Source organism: Formica exsecta, unplaced genomic scaffold (assembly GCF_003651465.1).
Source record: "Formica exsecta isolate Colony F162 unplaced genomic scaffold, ASM365146v1 scaffold1510, whole genome shotgun sequence".
NCBI lineage: Eukaryota > Metazoa > Arthropoda > Insecta > Hymenoptera > Formicidae > Formica > Formica exsecta.
The window spans coordinates 269,515-291,264 of NW_021848836.1; the positions used below are offsets into that span (position 1 = coordinate 269,515).

The following is a 21,750-nucleotide window of genomic DNA, read 5'->3' on the forward strand; positions in this document are numbered from 1 at the left end:
ATATATAGTTTTTAATCTTAAGACAGGCTATTATGATTCTTAAATATTTATTGCTAGAAATAAGTTATATATGTATGTACAATTCTTTAAATATGTTTGAAAAAGTCATTTCAATATTTTTAGATCTTGATTTATTATCGTGCAATTCAGCAAACACTAGTTGAAACATTATGTAAATTATTATTTAGTATTATTTTTTCTTTTTGGACAAGGAATGGCTTATTTAAATATCTTGACTAAACGGATTCAACTTAGTCTCCGTTCGACAGCAACAAAAACGGAATATTCGAACACATCCGGATTAGGTGTAAATGCCGATCACTCTCTTTAGAATGACAGATTTATGCATTCATCGATCATTACCGTCGCTAATACTGCATATCGGAAGCATCAGTTTTAAATGTATTCAGCAGATTCTTCCCCTTGTGAAAGAAAACCCCGCGATTCTAATCACGATCGTTATCTTGATTTACGAAGGGATTTTTGCGGCCTCTCTTTCACGGGTTAAGTACGCGAGGATGGTTTTCTCCTTCTCTTTCTTTTCCTTTTCTCGTTTCTTAATATCGTCCGCATCACGAATGAGAATTTCGGAAGCAATTTATCATAAATTTAATAAAACACAAGCATATCCAATCTAACGCCAATCTAACCGGCTATCGCGCAAACGTTAATTTAAACGAGAGGCAAAAAGATGAAGAGGGAGAGAGAGAGAGAGAGGATTTGAGAGGATTTGATTTGACTCGACGTTGCTAGACTCGTTGCTTTCAGAATTGCCAGAGCTTATCTGGAATTGGCTGCATGATGAGGAACCTCGAATTTCCCTGCCAGATATTCTGTCTCGCAAAGTTTCCCTTTCGCTTTCTCCTCACTCTCTTCGTTTCTCCTTATCTCTTTTTCTGTTGTCTTCTCTCTTTTCCTGCCTCCCTTAGCTTTTGACATTTTTTTTATTATGTACGAATTATTTATAAATATGAATTTTATTTATAAATATGAATTTTTTTGATGGTTTGCTTTTATCAAACTTATTTTATGAATTTCTGTGTATATATATAATTCCTTTGAATCTGAATTTATATAAGTTAGGATTATGATCTCAATTATATATTAAGTTATAATATATAGTTTCTTTTTTTTAGAGATCATCAAAGATTATATTTACAAATTTGAAAATTTTATGCGTGCAATTAATAGACGCTAAATGCGAAATATATTATATTTTCAACATAATAAATTAAAAATTCATATTATACATATGTATAATATATAAAAGGATATCCGATTATCCTATCTCTAAAAGCATTGATTAGAGAGGCAAAGAAAATATTTTAATTATAAAAGTTTAATTAAAAATTATTATAACATTTTTATGAGATAAGCATTGCTAACTGGCAGTTTATTGAACATGCAAGTCCCATCAAAGAAAGAAGTTAATTCGCAATGGAATTAGATACATGACTGCAAAATTATGCTTACAAAGTAAATCATATTATCTTTATGTGATTGTCGAGAAAACGCGAACGCACATGTATACATATAAAGCTGCGAATACAATGAAAATAAGTACGCATTTGTACGCATACGCATATGCACGCATATATGTATATTTAGCACATTTTACATATTTAATATAACGAAATGGCTTATCCTTGTTTTTCTTTTTTTTTTGGGAAACACATATGTAAGCTGAATTATCGTGAAATATTCCGCTGAAAGAAAGGTCATTCCAAAATTTAGGATAACGCCATGTAGGCAATATTGAAGTAGCGATTGAAATTGTTATATATGTGATTTTGGTGAATTTAATTTTGAATACTACAAATACATATCTTTTTCGTCGATTGTGTTTCCAGTTTCATGAATAAATGCATGGTGCATTAATATTTCAGCTCACCGATTGTAATCTGCGATAGAAATGTTACTTCTCGTATTCACGGTTTAAATTGTTTTGCTACATATATGTATGTGTTCATATAATCCTCGATACTATGCCGATATAAAGAATGCATATAATATGAAAATCAATCATTTGCAATTAATATTGAATATCTTGCAATAAAACTATAAAAAAACAACGCACACCGCAGGTATATGTAAAGAGGTCACTACCCTCTGATAAAATGTACGGATTGAGAAGGAAAATTTTTATGCATTATTATCAATTTTTTCGCAGCATAAGAATATTGCTTGCTATTCATTAATCTTAACATGGATTGAACAATTTCGCTTTCTTGAACATTTAATTAAAGATAATTAGCAAGTCAATGAATAATAAAACGTTTAATTAGAATCGATTAACTAATTTTGCCAAAGGCTAGTTTGACACTCTTAGATTCTAAATCTATTTTAACTGCATTTATATTTTTGAATACAATATTTATTTTTTTATTTTGTTATTGATCTTTTCTTTTTTTCGGGGAGGAGGGATTTGCTATTCTTTGTTTTATTATATTATATTTAATTACAATAATTTCTTCTACGCATTATAAATGCGTAGAAGAAAAATACGACGAAGCAAATATGACAAAGTATAAAAAAACTATAAGAGAAGATTATATTTGTATTGCAATTGTATATAAAATTAAAATTATAATCATAAAAAGAATTTTAATAAATGTAATTTTTTAATCGGTCTTTCCAAATTATCGTTTGGCAATGTTTTATCTGTAAATGAAATTCATTCCACTTGATATTTTGAACTACAGTTACGTAAATGATCGTGACTAATTGTATCCAGGATACGCGAAACTGCAAAGTGAAGTATAATGTACACGTCAACTGACAAGTACAACATGACAGTCGACATGGAGCGCTATATCTGTTTATGTTCATACAAACTCTCATGCAATAAGTTGCGAAAGCGATAATGAGTTAACATTGTTGGTATTATATATGTATATTACTTATATTTACGTATCTATATATTTATCTATCTTGATATAATAAAATTTTATCTTCGATGCCAATTATTATAAGTTTTCTTTACAAATTTTTTTTTTAAGTTAAATCATATTTAACTTATATATATATACAATATATCTTTCATTTTATTCGAGTATTCTTATCGCCTTTGCATAAAACAATTTGATTCAACATAATTTGTATTGTTGTACTGCTTCGACTTTTCGATAGAGGAAAACATATAATATATTCGGATTATTTTATTTTAAATGAAAAACGATATTGGGGATACCGGCAAAATAAATTCTATCTGCTATTGTTTTCCGAATATATTATAGGATATAATTTTCCAGCAAAATGTGCTTCGTTGCTCATTAAAATTTCATCTTTTTTTTTTTTTAGTCGGCTCTGAAAACGGGGGTGCTAAGCTGAGGAATGGAGGGAACGTGGCAGTGGGAGCAGCGAAAGCACTGCCATATCATTCTGCTCAACTCTTCGTCGTACCTAAAGGAAAACCCGGAACAGGCTGCAGGTGAGCCCCCTTCTAAATCAGCAGATTTTTTGCTCAGTTAATCCTCATCGTGAAAATAGCTTCGTCTCGCTTCATCGACGAGGAAAAAAGGGGGATTTTAAAACAGGCCACCTCGCTTAGTCGCTAAAACGATTATATCTTTTCGTGTCGTACATCTTAATTTCAAGCTAGCAGAAAGATTCCGAAAATGAGGAAGAGATTGAAATGTGAAATCGATTTCAGTCTTCATGGGCTTTCTTAAATGACCCATATCTTTAAAAATAACGCAACGTATTGCTGCAGCGGGGACTCGTAAATTTCGTTCGTATCATTGGTTCTCTTTCGGATATCATAAAATCGATTCAATGCTCCAATTACTATCTCGGTTGCTTCTTATTTTATCAGAGAGATTTATTTTTAATTCGATTTATTAATATAAATTGCTGTATATTGCAATGCTTTTACTTATCTTTTTATATCTTAAACTATAGTCAGATATGTAGGAATATGATATGTACTTTCAGATGAACGGAAACGACTGCATGAAGGCTACTGCAAGGAAGGAGATATCCTGAAAACAAGGAATCGCGTGCCAGGTCTGTAGCATAGAGATAGGGCATAGAGGGGCCCCCGTCAAGTGTCACCGAGCGGAAGAGAGGGTTCGTCATGGACCCGATGACGCAAGTCGTACCTCATTGAGCGATGCAAGTAATTAGGGCCGGGGCCCTGCTAGTGAGCATGTGGCTCACTAGAGAATGAAGAAGCAAAACGTCCGGACTTTATCATTAATCGTCTTCACGCTTACCTATCTCCTCGTCGGTGCTGCAATCTTCGACGTGCTCGAGTCCGAGACGGAGAAATCACGCAAGGAAGCATTAGATGGTAAATGATTGATTTGCTTGTACTTTGCAAACATCTCAGAATGTGTTGCATTGTGTTTTCAGCATGATTTTAAAATTGGATTTACACCGTTTTTATCAATAATTCGATTCTGTTTTAATAACATTTAATGTCGAAAAAAGTAATAATGCAAAAAAATTAATTTAAAACTAATCTTTTAGAAGAAGATATTTTATATATAAGTTTTCTTAATTTTGATTTGTTTTTGTTTTTAATTTATTATACGTATTTTATAATTTCTACATTCTCTTTTATTCTTGTTTTGATAAAACTTCACTGATTGTGAGTGAACAGATTTTAAAGGAAACAAAAATCTAGAAAAAAATGTCTGAAAACTTCTAAGGACGTCAGAAAGATTGGAGTATTTCTTAGACGTTCTTACAACATTATTAGCTATTTGTATTGTCTGGGATAAAAGTTTTTTACTGCTTTTTGTGAAGATCACTTGTTAGCCATATAGTAAGAAATTCTACACATGTACAAGCGATATTAGATAATACTAAGAAATACAATGTGTAATTGTGGAAAGACTGATATTTGTATGAGCTATATATGCTATGAAGAGAGGCACTCAATATAAGAAAGTCATTGCACTATCGTTGAAGAGGAACGATCTCTTTACAACATAACGACTATGTATTGTCTCGTTGATAAATAAATGTCTCCCGCAAGTCTTATAAATCTTGAAGGGAGCCGAGTAGAGTGGTGATTCTCGCGTCTTATATCTCTTCTTTTCTTCTTCTTTTTACAAAGACAAGTCTTGGCCTTTGTTCGAGGGAGAGCGTACCTGACATACAATTTCATTAAAGATATCAAATTTTTGTCATTTTGATGTAGGGATCTTTCGTTAGATATGAAGGTATACTCTCGGGAAAGTTCAAAAGTCATTAATCATCTTTTATTTAGCTTCATAATATTCACTCTCTCAATTGGAAACACTGATAACGTACAAGAGCATTTAGAGATTTTTGTTGGATTGCAAGATATAACAAACTAATCGCTGTACTTTTATTCTACTTAATTGCAGACCTTGAAAAGATGGTCATACGAAAATATAATATAAGCGAGGACGACTTCAAGATCATGGAAACAGTGGTGCTGAAGACGGAACCTCACAAAGCTGGCCAACAGTGGAAGTTCGCCGGCGCATTTTATTACGCTACAACGGTCCTCACCACGATAGGTACATATCGCGAAGTTATTGCCTTGAATATCGTCAGTTACTCGAACCAAATTTATTACCACTACTGTATTCAATCACTGCTGAATTACTTCCCATTGCCATCACAAACCTATTTAATATCCCGTGAGCGCGGAAGGATATTCGAATATGATAGTTTGCAAAAAGAGCAATTTCATATTATTTGATATATATAATATTTTAAATCTTTTTAATTTTTGAATCTCTCTTTAAACAATTATATTTATTTTATATGCGTGTGTGTATATAATATAAAAAAAAACCAAGAAAAATTTAAAGCTTTTTACATTATTTTCACTCATTTTTAATGTTATCGAAATAATTTTAGATTTTATGAGTTTCTTGATACTTTAATTTTTTGATTTTTTGTTAACTTTGATTTTGAAACTGAAAGTGGTGATAAACCGATAATCAATTGTTCAAGCGACATAAATGGGTCGTCGGAGATATATTCATTAGTCACAGAAATTTGATGTTTAAGCCACAGTATTGTAATTTTAATCGGTTTAATCGTTTTATCGTCACAGAGAGAATATATTTACATATGTTTAATAACATTATATGTACATTTTAGAATTTTGCGTAAAACATTGGATTGCATTCTCGATTCGAAATATCATTCTCTTTGATCGTTCCTAAAAAAACAATGATAATAAGATTTGTCAGAAGTCTTATTTCACGTTACATTTTTCAGGTTACGGACATTCGACGCCGAATACTATATACGGCAAACTATTCACAATGTGCTATGCAATTATCGGTATCCCATTAGGACTCGTAATGTTCCAGAGCATAGGAGAACGCTTGAATAAATTCTCATCTGTCGTGATACGGAGTGTAAAGCAGCTTCTAAACTGTAAGGACGTCCAGGTAACAATAGCTTAGTCGAACTATGCTCGTCGTCAGACATTTCACGTATAATTCAAACAGAATCCGTGAAACTGCAAACGAACGCACACATTCAATCTTAAGCCGGCGAGTATATGAGACATGTGATTAAAATTGTTCTGAAAATTTCCGAATTAAATTTACGCAAATTAAAATTTAATTGAACGAAAAATATGTATTTAAAATAATAATAAATAGCTATTCATAAAACAACAGAATAGCAAAATTGCGATAATATGTTTCGGAAACAATCATAGATAGCTATTTATTGTTAGAGAATTTTAAGCAGATTATTATATGAAATATTTTCTGAATTTGTAAATATAACATGAACGTATCGAATATATTTTTATTAACTACGTTTAGAGTTATACTTTGTATTTAAAAACATAGTATATCTCATAAAAACATAGTATATCTCATAAAAACAATGCAAACTTATATATATAATATCAAATAATTATCTAATAACGTGACAACACTATATATGTTGTTTCCTTGATTTTTCTGTAAAATATAGTTTTATTTTTTTTTTTAATTTAAGCTGTCATAACATTATTCTGTAACGATCCTTTACGTATTTTTATATTATTTCTTCTATTTCAAAAATTGCTTAAATAATACAAGCTGATAAATTTTCTTCGAGACACCAAATATTAGGTCTACCGGAAAGTTCCTCTCTTGAGTCCGAGGATTAAATTGTGCTTGGATCATTTTGTAATTTATTTATTTATGATGTATACTTTATATTTTCTGATGCGCTTTCTTGACAATAGTTTTTCTTGAAAAAACGAATTTGTGAATTTGTATTGCAGGCCTCGGAGATAAATCTCATCTGCGTGGTAACGACGTTATCTTGCTTGACCATCGCTGGCGGTGCTGCCGCATTCTCCAGATATGAGGGATGGTCCTACTTCGATTCTATTTACTATTGCTTTATTACTCTGACGACAATTGGTTTCGGCGATATGGTCGCGCTGCAAAAGGACAACGCACTCAACAAGAAGCCCGAGTATGTGATGTTCGCTCTAATATTTATTCTCTTTGGTTTGGCGATCGTGGCGGCTTCACTTAATTTGCTGGTTCTGAGATTCGTGACCATGAATACGGAGGATGAAAGACGAGACGAGGCCGAAGCGTTACAGGTATATAACTCATTTTCATCTAATAAGATACATTGGTCCATATTTTTGCCGCATATTTAAAATATGCTGAATAAATAAACGTTTAAGTATATTATATATATTTAGTTTTTAGTGGATGTGTGTTTTATCAGTTAGACCAATAATTTGTATTGTAAGGTAGCGTTCTTTAAAATTCTTTCCTCTGTGGACACTACTTTACGAAACATAGTATATTAATACATATGAATTTTTCGCATTGCTTTATTATTATACATATATGCAATACATACAAACAGATATGTACGAATTAAAATAGCATTTTTGTAAGACAGTATAAAAATAGTCTAAAGTAGCAGATATTATGCATGCATTATTGAGTCAAATTTTTATTAATTCCCTTTCACTCTCAGTACACGCATTGTCAAAAATGAATATTCTTGCACCGCAGGCGGCCCAGGGCGCGGTACGTCTCGAAGGCGACGTGATAACGGCGAACGGCTCGATATTATCCGGCCAGATCGGCAATCACGGTAACGTTTTGTCGTTCGACGATGAGGCGTCGGTGTGCAGCTGCCGCTGCAGCGGCTTCCAGAGAAAGCGGCGGAGACCGCGTTTCACGGTGCGTCGCTCGCCCGGCAAGATCTCGCACTTGCTGCCGATGCAACAGCTGTCGGCGTTGAATGTGCAATGCAGCGAGCTGCACTCGCCGTCGCTCATGCCGCTGGAATTGCCGCCGCTGTATCAGCACCGCGCCAGCATCTGACGTTGCTCCGCCGCGAGGAGCGTGGTACTCTTGGAGCAAGAGCATTACTACCACGAGCAGCCGCGGCGAGTGTCCGTCTGAGGAGAGAGATTTTTTGCCCGGCAGGGCCGCCGACTTCAACGAATTTTAATCGTCGTCGAGACGCGCTATCATCACCGCCACGAGTTCTCTTCCTCTCGCTCTATCTTTATCTCTCTTTCTCTCTCTCTCTCTCTCTCTCTCCCTTATTTTCTTCCTCTTTAGCTCTTTCTCTCTTTCCTTGTCCCGTGTTCCGCTCTCGTCGAACGAGAGTAGGGTCTCGTATAGATAGCTAAGAGATTGGATTGTGATTCGAAGTTGAATCGCCGGGACTACTCGACTCGAGTTGTTCAATCCGAATCGAGCTAAATGGGGTAGCAAACGGCACCGGGATTGCTCCTCAATGAAAATGTTTGTCTTTCCCGATTCGTAACGCGACATATGCGGTGAATAATTCTTCCACTCTCTCGCGATCTACACCGTTGTCGTTCAAGTTTATTCACGTTCGCATAACCGAGGATATTAGGATAATACTCAACGATAATGAATTTCTAACACGTATGCGCTACCGAGTAAGGAGTGAGAATCGACGAGTAAGAAATGAGAATTGATCCTCGAGAGATTGAGACGAAATTTTTTCCGTTCTGATATTCATAATAAATGGCTGTGTCGTTCGCTGACATCATCAAGTGCGACGTGTGATAAATTTATAGCCAGGTAGGTTATTTTTAGCCTGTAGCTAATAAGTTATTTTTGATCCATTATTGCCGAAATAATTTTCTTAAGAAATAACACATATATATTGGAATAATGTATTTGCCATAAAATTTAATGCACAAGTTCTCGCATATTCTCTTTTATTTACGATTTTTTTTTTATCAAGTTGAAATTGATCCTTTCCTATTAAAAATCTCGATTGCATTTTGAAAAAATGTTAATGCTGAATATATCTTATAGCTCACACATTTTGAATATTAATTATGATTTGAAATATTCAGCGATACAATCCTCGCAAACTCGTTTTTTAATATTTTTGCAGTATGTTTAGTCGTCTCTTTAAAAAATACAGTAGAATGAGAGTTGTGAAATCACGTCGCAAGTGCGATTAGGCAGTGGGCAGACCTTGAAAAGTTGTGCGCGTACAAAAGGCTGTGTGCGGAGGTGATCGTGTATCTTGCAGTCGAGAGATACGAAAAAATAAAGTGCGAATGGCAAGGACGAAAGGGAGCGAATGCGAGGCACGCATGCTAAAGCGATATCGTGAGCGAATGAGTTGGTGTGCACGTGGAAATGCGTCTGTGTGCAAAAATATAAGAATGCGTCGATACAAACGCTAAATATATATATATACACCTCTCTTACGTTCTCGTTCTCATGGGAGAGAGAGAAGTATTATTAAAGAAATAAATAGATACACACCAAGGGATGATATACACAAACCGACACGACTTTTTCCAATTAAGAGAAGACATTTTACAATTTGTATATAATATAAAGTATAGAGAGAAACTACGATTTTAGGTATACGATACACACGAAGCGTTCCGATCTTACGGAGAAATGTGTATAATACATACTTGTAAGATACGTCACATTATTATCATGCGGGTTCGCGAAATACGTGATATATATATCCCCCCCCAAAAAAAAAAAAAAATTTCGAGACTCTCCATTTATTATTATTTAAGTACAGATTGAGATTGTCGAAGTGGCCACAGCTACATAGATTTTGTAGATTTTAGCTGCCGTAGATCTCCTCAAACACAAGCGCTCGGCCGATGACATTATGCAATGATGTGTATGCGAGAAAAATTGACGAATTTGCTTCCCCGAATTGATCGTTTACAATTTACCTACGAAGAGTCAATCCATCGAAACAAGAAGTACGTATTCCCGATAGATGCGTTATCATACTATAGGATGAACACGAGCGGAACAATTCTCTTGCCTTTTGATCGAGAAAAGTAGAACCTATTCGGATATTTTTAAGACGTATATTGGATTGCACATGTATAAGTAGCATAAATAGAAGACGTTTCTTTATCCAATCGATGGTCTACACAAGAAAACGCCGACGGGTACGGCAATTTTCTCGTGGAAATGTCTTTTGTCATTCGAGTCAAATGCGTGAACCATGTGTGTGTTTGCATGTATATTATGAGATATAAGATTTTCAGGAAATCAAATATTTAGATCACACACATCGACAATTTGAAAACATTCACACATCACGACCAAATGTAATTTATAATATTATACGGATATGATCATCGGATTAAGGAGCTGCGATGCGCAATCTCTCTTGCATGAGTTTTTGATTTCAATCAATATGATATATCTATATACATATATACAGGTCAGTATTTCAAGTTAGGTCAATGAAACTTCAGAGTCTTGTAGAAAATTGAATTTGCAACAAAAGAGTTCCTATAAACATAGATCCAGAAACGCTTCGTTAAAAAGTTATAGCTAATAAACTCTCTGTAAGTAATTAGTTATGATCAAAATTTAAGAACATTTTTATGTTTGCATTCGCAATGTTTGCACTATGAATATTTATACAAAGATCATCGAAAGATGGTTCTTTCAAGTTTCTGCTTTTTTTCGTTGTTTTGAACTTATTTTCTTTTGAACGTCTTATCAGAATTAAATGAAATTGGTGTAATTTAGTTTGTTATTTGATTACTTATCAGATTTATTTTGTTACTTTTTTCAAATGAATGAAGTTATTTTTTTTTTGAAGTTCTTTTTAAAAATCATCAAAGAAATGTGATTTATTGAAGTTTATTAGCTATAACTTTTTAACGAAGACTTTTTCCGGACCTATGTTTATGCGAACTTTTTTGTTTCAAATTCAATTTTCTATAAGACCCTGAAGTGTCATTGACTTGATCTGGAACATCCTGTACGTATAGTATATACATCAAACGCTCGTTTACAATTTAATATATAGTTATTTTCCTTTATGACAGCAAGCATAATTACGATGAAACAGCCGTACTTGTTGACCGTTTATCGGTTGCGCATTTCACTTATAAATATCTTACTCTACGAGAAAAAAAAAGAAAAGATGATAAAGAACCGCTAGAATTTACTCCCGTTCATTAATATTAATTACGGCGAATTAAGTCTGTAATATATTATAGGTAGTAACAAATAATGCGATCGCGTAGATCGTAAAGGATTTTTATGAGATAAGGAGGGTAATAAGAGAAAAATTAACTTAACGAAAATAAATTAAGTGAACACATAATTAGCCATGCATCTTGTATTAATCGATGGTCGATGTAACTTTTATTTGATTCACCCTCCTTGACGCATCATTTCAACTCGTTTAAGCTAAATAGCAGTAACGATCATAAACCTTTTTAAAACAACATAAAGGTATTTTACAATTTAAAACGATCAACGTTCGTCACACATTTGTTCTTAAAACTCGTAGTTTATTATATATCAAACTTTGCGATAGTCTTCACGTAACGTAATAAAATTTTGAATAATCGGGTATATATACACAATTTTTTTAATTCTCAGGTGAACATTATATAGCATCTTAAGATAATACAAGGATTATATACACTTTCATATAATATTTTATATTTATTGTAACATTCTATAAAAACAAGTAATTGAGCTTATAATAATCGAAGCTATAGAATTAGCTGAACAAAAGACGATTTCTCGTTTGCTTTGATCTTAGTTATTAAATAGGTGACAAAAAAAATTGCTATATATAATATATCTCATCGGAATATAACTTAATTAGTAATAATAGTATGATTTGATTTATTATATTCTATACTTACGTGATTGATCTAGTATCTCTTCTAATAATCTATAAAGTTATTTCTCTCTCCTTAAGATATGCTTATTGCGAAAATTTGATATCTGAAAGAATATGATTTTGCTACTAAGAGAACATTTCTTATATTTATCTATATATTAAACATTTCGCGAAATAAAAAATTTTTAATGAACTGTGTTCACATCGATTTAGCTAAAATGCAGGATGAAATGATGTATTGTTTGACGTGAAGGCAACGTTCGAAAAAAAATATCCAAATATAATGTCACTGTAATTATATCGCAGTGCTATAATTTTCTTGCACATGTTTAAATTGCCAATTACTTGTATTACTTTGATAAGAGAAAAGTATGAGAGAGAAAAAGTGCTAATAAAATATATTTAAACATTAACACAAATTTTGTTTTAAGTGAAACATTTTATTGTTATATATTAGAATCTTGAATATCGACAAACAATTAATAATAGTACAGAGCAACATGGCAAATAGTTCACAAATTTGTAGGATAATACATTTATATGCAATTTCCCTATTTTTGTGAAGAGATTACTTTCGATTGACGCATCGTACTAAGAATGAAGCAGAAATATATAATTTCGTGCATTATTATAGTATAAATGGCCATAAAACTGAATATGAGAAGTTTCTATTGATAATAATTGTAAATTGTGAAAACGCGACGTTGCTCGCTGCAAAAAAATTTTTATTAACTGTATGATAATATTGTAATATATATAAAGCATTTCTGTCTAAAAAGAATACACTTGGGACGCTTTGCTTCGCATCTAATTTGACGATCTTCGACGATCATTTAACGACAGTCACCTATAATGGAGTTTATAATTATATTAAATGTTCCACCAGGATTATTACTTATAATTTCTTTATCTGTAGCATAATCTTTATATAAAAAAGAAATTAATTTTTTTTTATTATTAATATTTCAAGTGACACATCCTATACATGGGAAAGATATAGTGGCTGAAACGTTGTCGAAGTAGATCGAAGCATACGTGACACTTCTTACATACGAGGAAATTGTACAATATAGAATGAGACATACGCTTTGTTGAAATTGCTATAGGATTACGTTCACTTCCATGCCTTTCCCAATTGATGTTTTGTCGTTCAGCTTCCTAAACAAGTTTCATCGATACAGCGTGAAGTGTATTAAATATGCTAAAACTATCAACGATTTTACGACCAACGCTAACTTAGTTAATCCCAATATTGATGATATAAGATCATTTTCGGTCTATAGTCTAATTAATTAGAACATAATAAGAGATGTCTGAGAACTTCTTGCATATTTTTTTTCGTGACCAATGTTTTTAATTTAGAAATTGTACGACAGCATCATGGATTGCTGTCACACATAATTGTGTGGAAAGAGTAATTGTAAAACAAGTACATATGTGTCTAAAATATTCTTTTATTCTGAATAAAAATGCAAGAATGTTTATTTTGGACATGATGCTTATTTCATTAGTTCTATTAGATAGGCTATAGTCCTTAGTTTAAAAATTGGTTTGAAAATTATGGAAATTATACATCAGCGGCCTTCCAAATATTAGGATACCTGAAATTAAAAGAACGTCTCATGTGTTAGAAATATAAAAATATGAAAAAAAAGTATTAAAATACTATTAATATTGTAATAATCATTTTATTGATCGAAAAGTTTTACGATATAATTTACTACTTCTATATCGTAACATGTAAGTTGTATTGATGCGGTGTTTGTGCGATAATGTATATTAGTACCATTGTGGAGCTCTTGATTCGTTCTTTTAATTTGGGTTTCCGGAAAATTTAGAGAGGAGCAACAGCACAGGCAAGTGCCAGATGTAAATCAACCATGTGCTTTGTGCACATGTAACGTGCATATGTAAATATGCACGTACATACACTCAGTGGAATACACACACACACACACACACACACATATATATATATATATATATATACACACACATTCGCAGATTTAAAGAAAGATTTAAACTTTGTGCATTTTTAACTTTGTATTAAGTAGGTAACGGACACGAGGAGTCTACTATTAATGTTATCTTACACAAATATAACAATAATACTTGTAATAGCTGTGTAAATTTACATTACGAAATAATCACAGAGATATGGAATTAAAAAAAAAAAGTTTCAAACACTCACGCAATTTTGCTATTATTATAATAGCGTAAAATGTAAGTACACATAGTTACAAATTTAACAAACTAATTAGTCGATTAATTAATTAATTAATTACAAGCATCGAAATAATGCAACTTTATCGTGATCTTAATCGATTTATCAATTGCGCGTTTTTAAATCGCGGTAAAAAATAAAAAGTTTATATATATAAAATAAGTACATGCAGAAGTGTATTCGGACATTGTATCATCAAAATTTATAACAGTTCATGCTTCTATTATTCTATTTACGATAATTCATCGGCTATATCTTCCGATAACATTGATGAATGTAAAACAATTTTATCGTGAAAAAGATTGCATCCAATAAATTTTATTCGACCGAATTATTCAACAAATAGAGAATTTGATCGCCTATTTCTTTCAAGAAAGAAGAAATACTTTTAAGGATGTGTCGACAGAAAGAAAACAATCGACTTTTAATACATGCGGAAATTATGATTTGCGATATTAATAACAATATTGTAAGATGGAAGGAAAGATATACACAATGTTCCTCGAATAAATATGGCCACATGTTTCGATGAAATAACTGAAAGAAAGGAGACTACATATCTCTTGTTTTCATGTATTATAAATAGCGTATCCTTCAAGGGCCTTCAGGAAGCCACTCATGATCGAGACGCGAAGTTTGACATTTAAAAGTTTGAGGGAGAGTATGAACAAAATAAAAAAGAGATTGGTCGGAATCGGTTCTCAAATCCCCTGCCTGCACACACCGCCATGTGTAACGACATTTAAATGGATCGTAATTTGTAAATTATTATGGACTCTTCCTATTATATATATATATAAATATATATATGCTGGTATATAATATGATACATGTGCTCTGCCACAATAAAGCAGTTTTTTTTATCTACAGTCGCAGTATTTTCTTCTCCTATTTATATGGCAGTTTATCTCTTTTATGATACGTAAGAATGATAATTTTTCATGGTATTAATTTTACAGTAGTCTACGAGACGTATATTGAGATATTTTATTAAGTATTTCAATAATCTTTTGAATTTTATATAATTTTTTAAAATAAAGATTGTATACAAATTTTTCCTGTATAAAGAAACAGAAGTGAAAATTATTAGGTATATTGATAAAAATATGATTCTCTTTTTTATCATTTATAATAAAACATATTAGTAATTCAAAAATTGAACAAGAAGAAAAATAATAAAAAGTTTAATGTAATGGAGAGAAGAAATGCCTTTTTATTTACAGCATCATTAAAAACGCAGCCAATGCGGCCGTAAGAAAGAACATCAGAGGTCATTGATATTTTCTACGATGGAATAAAGTCGGTTTTACACATATGATCGAATCACAAATTGTACTAAAATCAGATAAATGAATTATAGACAATTACATTTTTTTAAGTGGAAACTATTTCCATCAGTCATTCCCTCTTTCTCTCCGTATTTAGATCGTTTTTGTACCAAAAGAAAATAGATTAAGGTTTGATTCTTCGAGATGACAATGTGAGTTTCGTATGAAAGCATTTGAAGTCGCAACGAGAGACAAAGAGATATGATATTACATCTCTTCTTTTCTTCTTGATCTGTTTTATTCTTATTTCGCACATTAGTGCCGTATCATAAATTTCAATTTAGCTCTACCTGAAAATAAGATATTGAACAAAAAATTTTCTCTTCAACGTAAAATGTTCAAAGATATATCTGTTGCAGATTATTATATATTGATATTATATATTGATTCACTTCTAAATTTCTTCAGACCAATTATAAGTACATTTGTTACACTTAATTAAAATCCTACATTTACAACGAGCTTATTTTTTATACAGGGTGTTCCAGGTCAAGTCAATGAAACTGCAGGGTCTTATAGGAAATTGAATTTAGAACAAAAAAATTTAGTTTTAAAATTAAAATATTTATTAAAAAATTATAGCTAATTAACTTTGAAAAATCACGTTTTTTGATGATTTAAAAAAATAATTTAATTAAATAACAAACTAAATGACATCAATTTTATTTAATTCTAATAAGGCGTTCAAAAGAAAATAAGCTCAAAACAACGAAAAAAGCAGAAACTTGAAAAAACCTTTTTCGATGGTCTTTGTGTAAACACTACATATTCGTAGTGCGTACATCGCAAATGCAAACATAAAAATATTCTTAATAAATTTTGATCATAACTGAATTACAGAGAATTTATTAGCTATAAATTTTTAACGAAGCGTTTCCGGATCTATGTTTATCGGAGCATTTTTGTTCCAAATTCAATTTCCTATAAGACTCTGAAGTTTCATTGACCTGACCTGGAATATCCTGTATATAATCCTTTATAATTTAATGTCCGAATGACTGATTAATAGTTTATACGCGAAAAAAAATGCTCAAGTAAATACAATGTGCATAATTTGCATCATTACAGATTAAACGGTCAAATAATGAACATGTCAACATTTTCCGTACCGGTCTCGGTTGTTTGCCGATAGACGCGTTAGATGGTTGATCATGCGTCGTTGAACGTGTAACTAAAGTGGGAGTAATTGAGCATGAAAACTTCATAGCATGCACTCGGACGACCTTTTCCAGCCATCTGCCCGATCAATCAATCCGGCGTGTAGAAAAAGTGAAATTACGGATCCAGTCCCGTACAAACAGTCTTGCTCTCTTACAAAAGGATCTCCGTACTCTCGTGCAATCGTGCTCGTGTATGCGTGCTCGAATTAAAATCGCGAAATAATTTCTAAATGTCAGTTTTTTCTCTCGCGTATCGCGCTCCCTCGATATTTCGCGATTCGAAATCGTCGGATCTTCGATTTCAGCGATTGACAGAGGGCAGTTTCGAAGAAATCGCACCGTCCCGGCATCGATTTGCGATACAATTCAAGAAAAGAAGCTTCGCATCGTTCCGGGACTGTCGTGTGTGAAGGCGGTTGGCTTTGGTCGAAGCCGATCGATACGTACGCGGACGCGGCCGCCGAGCCGTCCCGACACTCGCCGAGGCGACCCGAGCGCTGCCGAGACGCGACGGACGGGGCCGAAGCGCGCTGAACGAGCGACGCGTAGCGAACGACAACGAGCGCGCTTCCCCTCTTCGGATTCGTTGCAAACGGCGTACGCGTGCACGGGCGCGGCTTTGCGTCTCGAGCTGGCGTTTTACGGGATAAAATGTCCTCCCTTGATTATCTCGACTTGTGTCGGCTGTGTCTCGTGAAGGACCGCGTCTCCGTGCCGATTTTCGAAGGCGAGGGCGACGTACGGCAGATCTTTCTAAAGATCACCGCCTGTTTGCCGGTCAAGGTAAGAAGCCAACTACGCCATCGCTTACAACTATGGCGACCTGCCATTTTGCCGATAGAAATATAAAAATATGAAAAAAGTATTAAAATACTATTAATATTGTAATAATCATTTTATTGATCGAAAAGTTTTACGATATAATTTACTACTTCTATATCGTAACATGTAAGTTGTATTGATGCGGTGTTTGTGCGATAATGTATATTAGTACCATTGTGGAGCTCTTGATTCGTTCTTTTAATTTGGGTTTCCGGAAAATTTAGAGAGGAGCAACAGCACAGGCAAGTGCCAGATGTAAATCAACCATGTGCTTTGTGCACATGTAACGTGCATATGTAAATATGCACGTACATACACTCAGTGGAATACACACACACACACACACACACACATATATATATATATATATATATACACACACATTCGCAGATTTAAAGAAAGATTTAAACTTTGTGCATTTTTAACTTTGTATTAAGTAGGTAACGGACACGAGGAGTCTACTATTAATGTTATCTTACACAAATATAACAATAATACTTGTAATAGCTGTGTAAATTTACATTACGAAATAATCACAGAGATATGGAATTAAAAAAAAAAAGTTTCAAACACTCACGCAATTTTGCTATTATTATAATAGCGTAAAATGTAAGTACACATAGTTACAAATTTAACAAACTAATTAGTCGATTAATTAATTAATTAATTACAAGCATCGAAATAATGCAACTTTATCGTGATCTTAATCGATTTATCAATTGCGCGTTTTTAAATCGCGGTAAAAAATAAAAAGTTTATATATATAAAATAAGTACATGCAGAAGTGTATTCGGACATTGTATCATCAAAATTTATAACAGTTCATGCTTCTATTATTCTATTTACGATAATTCATCGGCTATATCTTCCGATAACATTGATGAATGTAAAACAATTTTATCGTGAAAAAGATTGCATCCAATAAATTTTATTCGACCGAATTATTCAACAAATAGAGAATTTGATCGCCTATTTCTTTCAAGAAAGAAGAAATACTTTTAAGGATGTGTCGACAGAAAGAAAACAATCGACTTTTAATACATGCGGAAATTATGATTTGCGATATTAATAACAATATTGTAAGATGGAAGGAAAGATATACACAATGTTCCTCGAATAAATATGGCCACATGTTTCGATGAAATAACTGAAAGAAAGGAGACTACATATCTCTTGTTTTCATGTATTATAAATAGCGTATCCTTCAAGGGCCTTCAGGAAGCCACTCATGATCGAGACGCGAAGTTTGACATTTAAAAGTTTGAGGGAGAGTATGAACAAAATAAAAAAGAGATTGGTCGGAATCGGTTCTCAAATCCCCTGCCTGCACACACCGCCATGTGTAACGACATTTAAATGGATCGTAATTTGTAAATTATTATGGACTCTTCCTATTATATATATATATAAATATATATATGCTGGTATATAATATGATACATGTGCTCTGCCACAATAAAGCAGTTTTTTTTATCTACAGTCGCAGTATTTTCTTCTCCTATTTATATGGCAGTTTATCTCTTTTATGATACGTAAGAATGATAATTTTTCATGGTATTAATTTTACAGTAGTCTACGAGACGTATATTGAGATATTTTATTAAGTATTTCAATAATCTTTTGAATTTTATATAATTTTTTAAAATAAAGATTGTATACAAATTTTTCCTGTATAAAGAAACAGAAGTGAAAATTATTAGGTATATTGATAAAAATATGATTCTCTTTTTTATCATTTATAATAAAACATATTAGTAATTCAAAAATTGAACAAGAAGAAAAATAATAAAAAGTTTAATGTAATGGAGAGAAGAAATGCCTTTTTATTTACAGCATCATTAAAAACGCAGCCAATGCGGCCGTAAGAAAGAACATCAGAGGTCATTGATATTTTCTACGATGGAATAAAGTCGGTTTTACACATATGATCGAATCACAAATTGTACTAAAATCAGATAAATGAATTATAGACAATTACATTTTTTTAAGTGGAAACTATTTCCATCAGTCATTCCCTCTTTCTCTCCGTATTTAGATCGTTTTTGTACCAAAAGAAAATAGATTAAGGTTTGATTCTTCGAGACGACAATGTGAGTTTCGTATGAAAGCATTTGAAGTCGCAACGAGAGACAAAGAGATATGATATTACATCTCTTCTTTTCTTCTTGATCTGTTTTATTCTTATTTCGCACATTAGTGCCGTATCATAAATTTCAATTTAGCTCTACCTGAAAATAAGATATTGAACAAAAAATTTTCTCTTCAACGTAAAATGTTCAAAGATATATCTGTTGCAGATTATTATATATTGATATTATATATTGATTCACTTCTAAATTTCTTCAGACCAATTATAAGTACATTTGTTACACTTAATTAAAATCCTACATTTACAACGAGCTTATTTTTTATACAGGGTGTTCCAGGTCAGGTCAATGAAACTGCAGGGTCTTATAGGAAATTGAATTTAGAACAAAAAAATTTAGTTTTAAAATTAAAATATTTATTAAAAAATTATAGCTAATTAACTTTGAAAAATCACGTTTTTTGATGATTTAAAAAAATAATTTAATTAAATAACAAACTAAATGACATCAATTTTATTTAATTCTAATAAGGCGTTCAAAAGAAAATAAGCTCAAAACAACGAAAAAAGCAGAAACTTGAAAAAACCTTTTTCGATGGTCTTTGTGTAAACACTACATATTCGTAGTGCGTACATCGCAAATGCAAACATAAAAATATTCTTAATAAATTTTGATCATAACTGAATTACAGAGAATTTATTAGCTATAAATTTTTAACGAAGCGTTTCCGGATCTATGTTTATCGGAGCATTTTTGTTCCAAATTCAATTTCCTATAAGACTCTGAAGTTTCATTGACCTGACCTGGAATATCCTGTATATAATCCTTTATAATTTAATGTCCGAATGACTGATTAATAGTTTATACGCGAAAAAAAATGCTCAAGTAAATACAATGTGCATAATTTGCATCATTACAGATTAAACGGTCAAATAATGAACATGTCAACATTTTCCGTACCGGTCTCGGTTGTTTGCCGATAGACGCGTTAGATGGTTGATCATGCGTCGTTGAACGTGTAACTAAAGTGGGAGTAATTGAGCATGAAAACTTCATAGCATGCACTCGGACGACCTTTTCCAGCCATCTGCCCGATCAATCAATCCGGCGTGTAGAAAAAGTGAAATTACGGATCCAGTCCCGTACAAACAGTCTTGCTCTCTTACAAAAGGATCTCCGTACTCTCGTGCAATCGTGCTCGTGTATGCGTGCTCGAATTAAAATCGCGAAATAATTTCTAAATGTCAGTTTTTTCTCTCGCGTATCGCGCTCCCTCGATATTTCGCGATTCGAAATCGTCGGATCTTCGATTTCAGCGATTGACAGAGGGCAGTTTCGAAGAAATCGCACCGTCCCGGCATCGATTTGCGATACAATTCAAGAAAAGAAGCTTCGCATCGTTCCGGGACTGTCGTGTGTGAAGGCGGTTGGCTTTGGTCGAAGCCGATCGATACGTACGCGGACGCGGCCGCCGAGCCGTCCCGACACTCGCCGAGGCGACCCGAGCGCTGCCGAGACGCGACGGACGGGGCCGAAGCGCGCTGAACGAGCGACGCGTAGCGAACGACAACGAGCGCGCTTCCCCTCTTCGGATTCGTTGCAAACGGCGTACGCGTGCACGGGCGCGGCTTTGCGTCTCGAGCTGGCGTTTTACGGGATAAAATGTCCTCCCTTGATTATCTGGACTTGTGTCGGCTGTGTCTCGTGAAGGACCGCGTCTCCGTGCCGATTTTCGAAGGCGAGGGCGACGTACGGCAGATCTTTCTAAAGATCACCGCCTGTTTGCCGGTCAAGGTAAGAAGCCAACTACGCCATCGCTTACAACTATGGCGACCTGCCATTTTGCCGAACCTTCGCCTCGCGGAGGATTCCCTCATCTCATCTCGCGGCGGATCGGTTTATCCGATCGTTTTCTATGAATCGCTCTGTAGACGAGAGGAGAGAGAAATAGAGGGAAATGATGGGAACCAAGATAGCACGTTACGAGGTTACGACGGTACTTGTCGTACGGTTTATATTCGTTATACGAGATTCTCCATTCC

General features: G+C 33.3%; 2 protein-coding genes across 4 annotated transcripts in view; both read left to right on the plus strand.

Moving 5' to 3' along the window:
- Nucleotides 1–9,960, plus strand: part of LOC115232922 (two pore potassium channel protein sup-9) — an 89,960-nt gene extending 80,000 nt beyond the window's left edge. For all 3 annotated transcript variants that reach the window (XM_029803092.1, XM_029803091.1, XM_029803090.1), the window contains 6 exons: nt 3,301–3,430; nt 3,934–4,291; nt 5,337–5,492; nt 6,205–6,380; nt 7,214–7,543; nt 7,971–9,960. In XM_029803092.1, the coding sequence (XP_029658952.1) occupies nt 4,165–4,291; nt 5,337–5,492; nt 6,205–6,380; nt 7,214–7,543; nt 7,971–8,285 (1,104 nt within the window). In that variant the 5' untranslated portion in view covers nt 3,301–3,430; nt 3,934–4,164 and the 3' untranslated portion in view covers nt 8,286–9,960. The remainder of the gene's footprint in view (nt 1–3,300; nt 3,431–3,933; nt 4,292–5,336; nt 5,493–6,204; nt 6,381–7,213; nt 7,544–7,970) is intronic.
- Nucleotides 9,961–20,759: 10,799 nt separating this feature from the next.
- Nucleotides 20,760–21,750, plus strand: part of LOC115232919 (zinc finger protein 729-like) — an 80,580-nt gene continuing 79,589 nt past the window's right edge. The window contains exon 1 of the mRNA XM_029803087.1: nt 20,760–21,502. Coding sequence (XP_029658947.1) covers nt 21,371–21,502 — 132 coding nt within the window. The 5' untranslated portion in view covers nt 20,760–21,370. The remainder of the gene's footprint in view (nt 21,503–21,750) is intronic.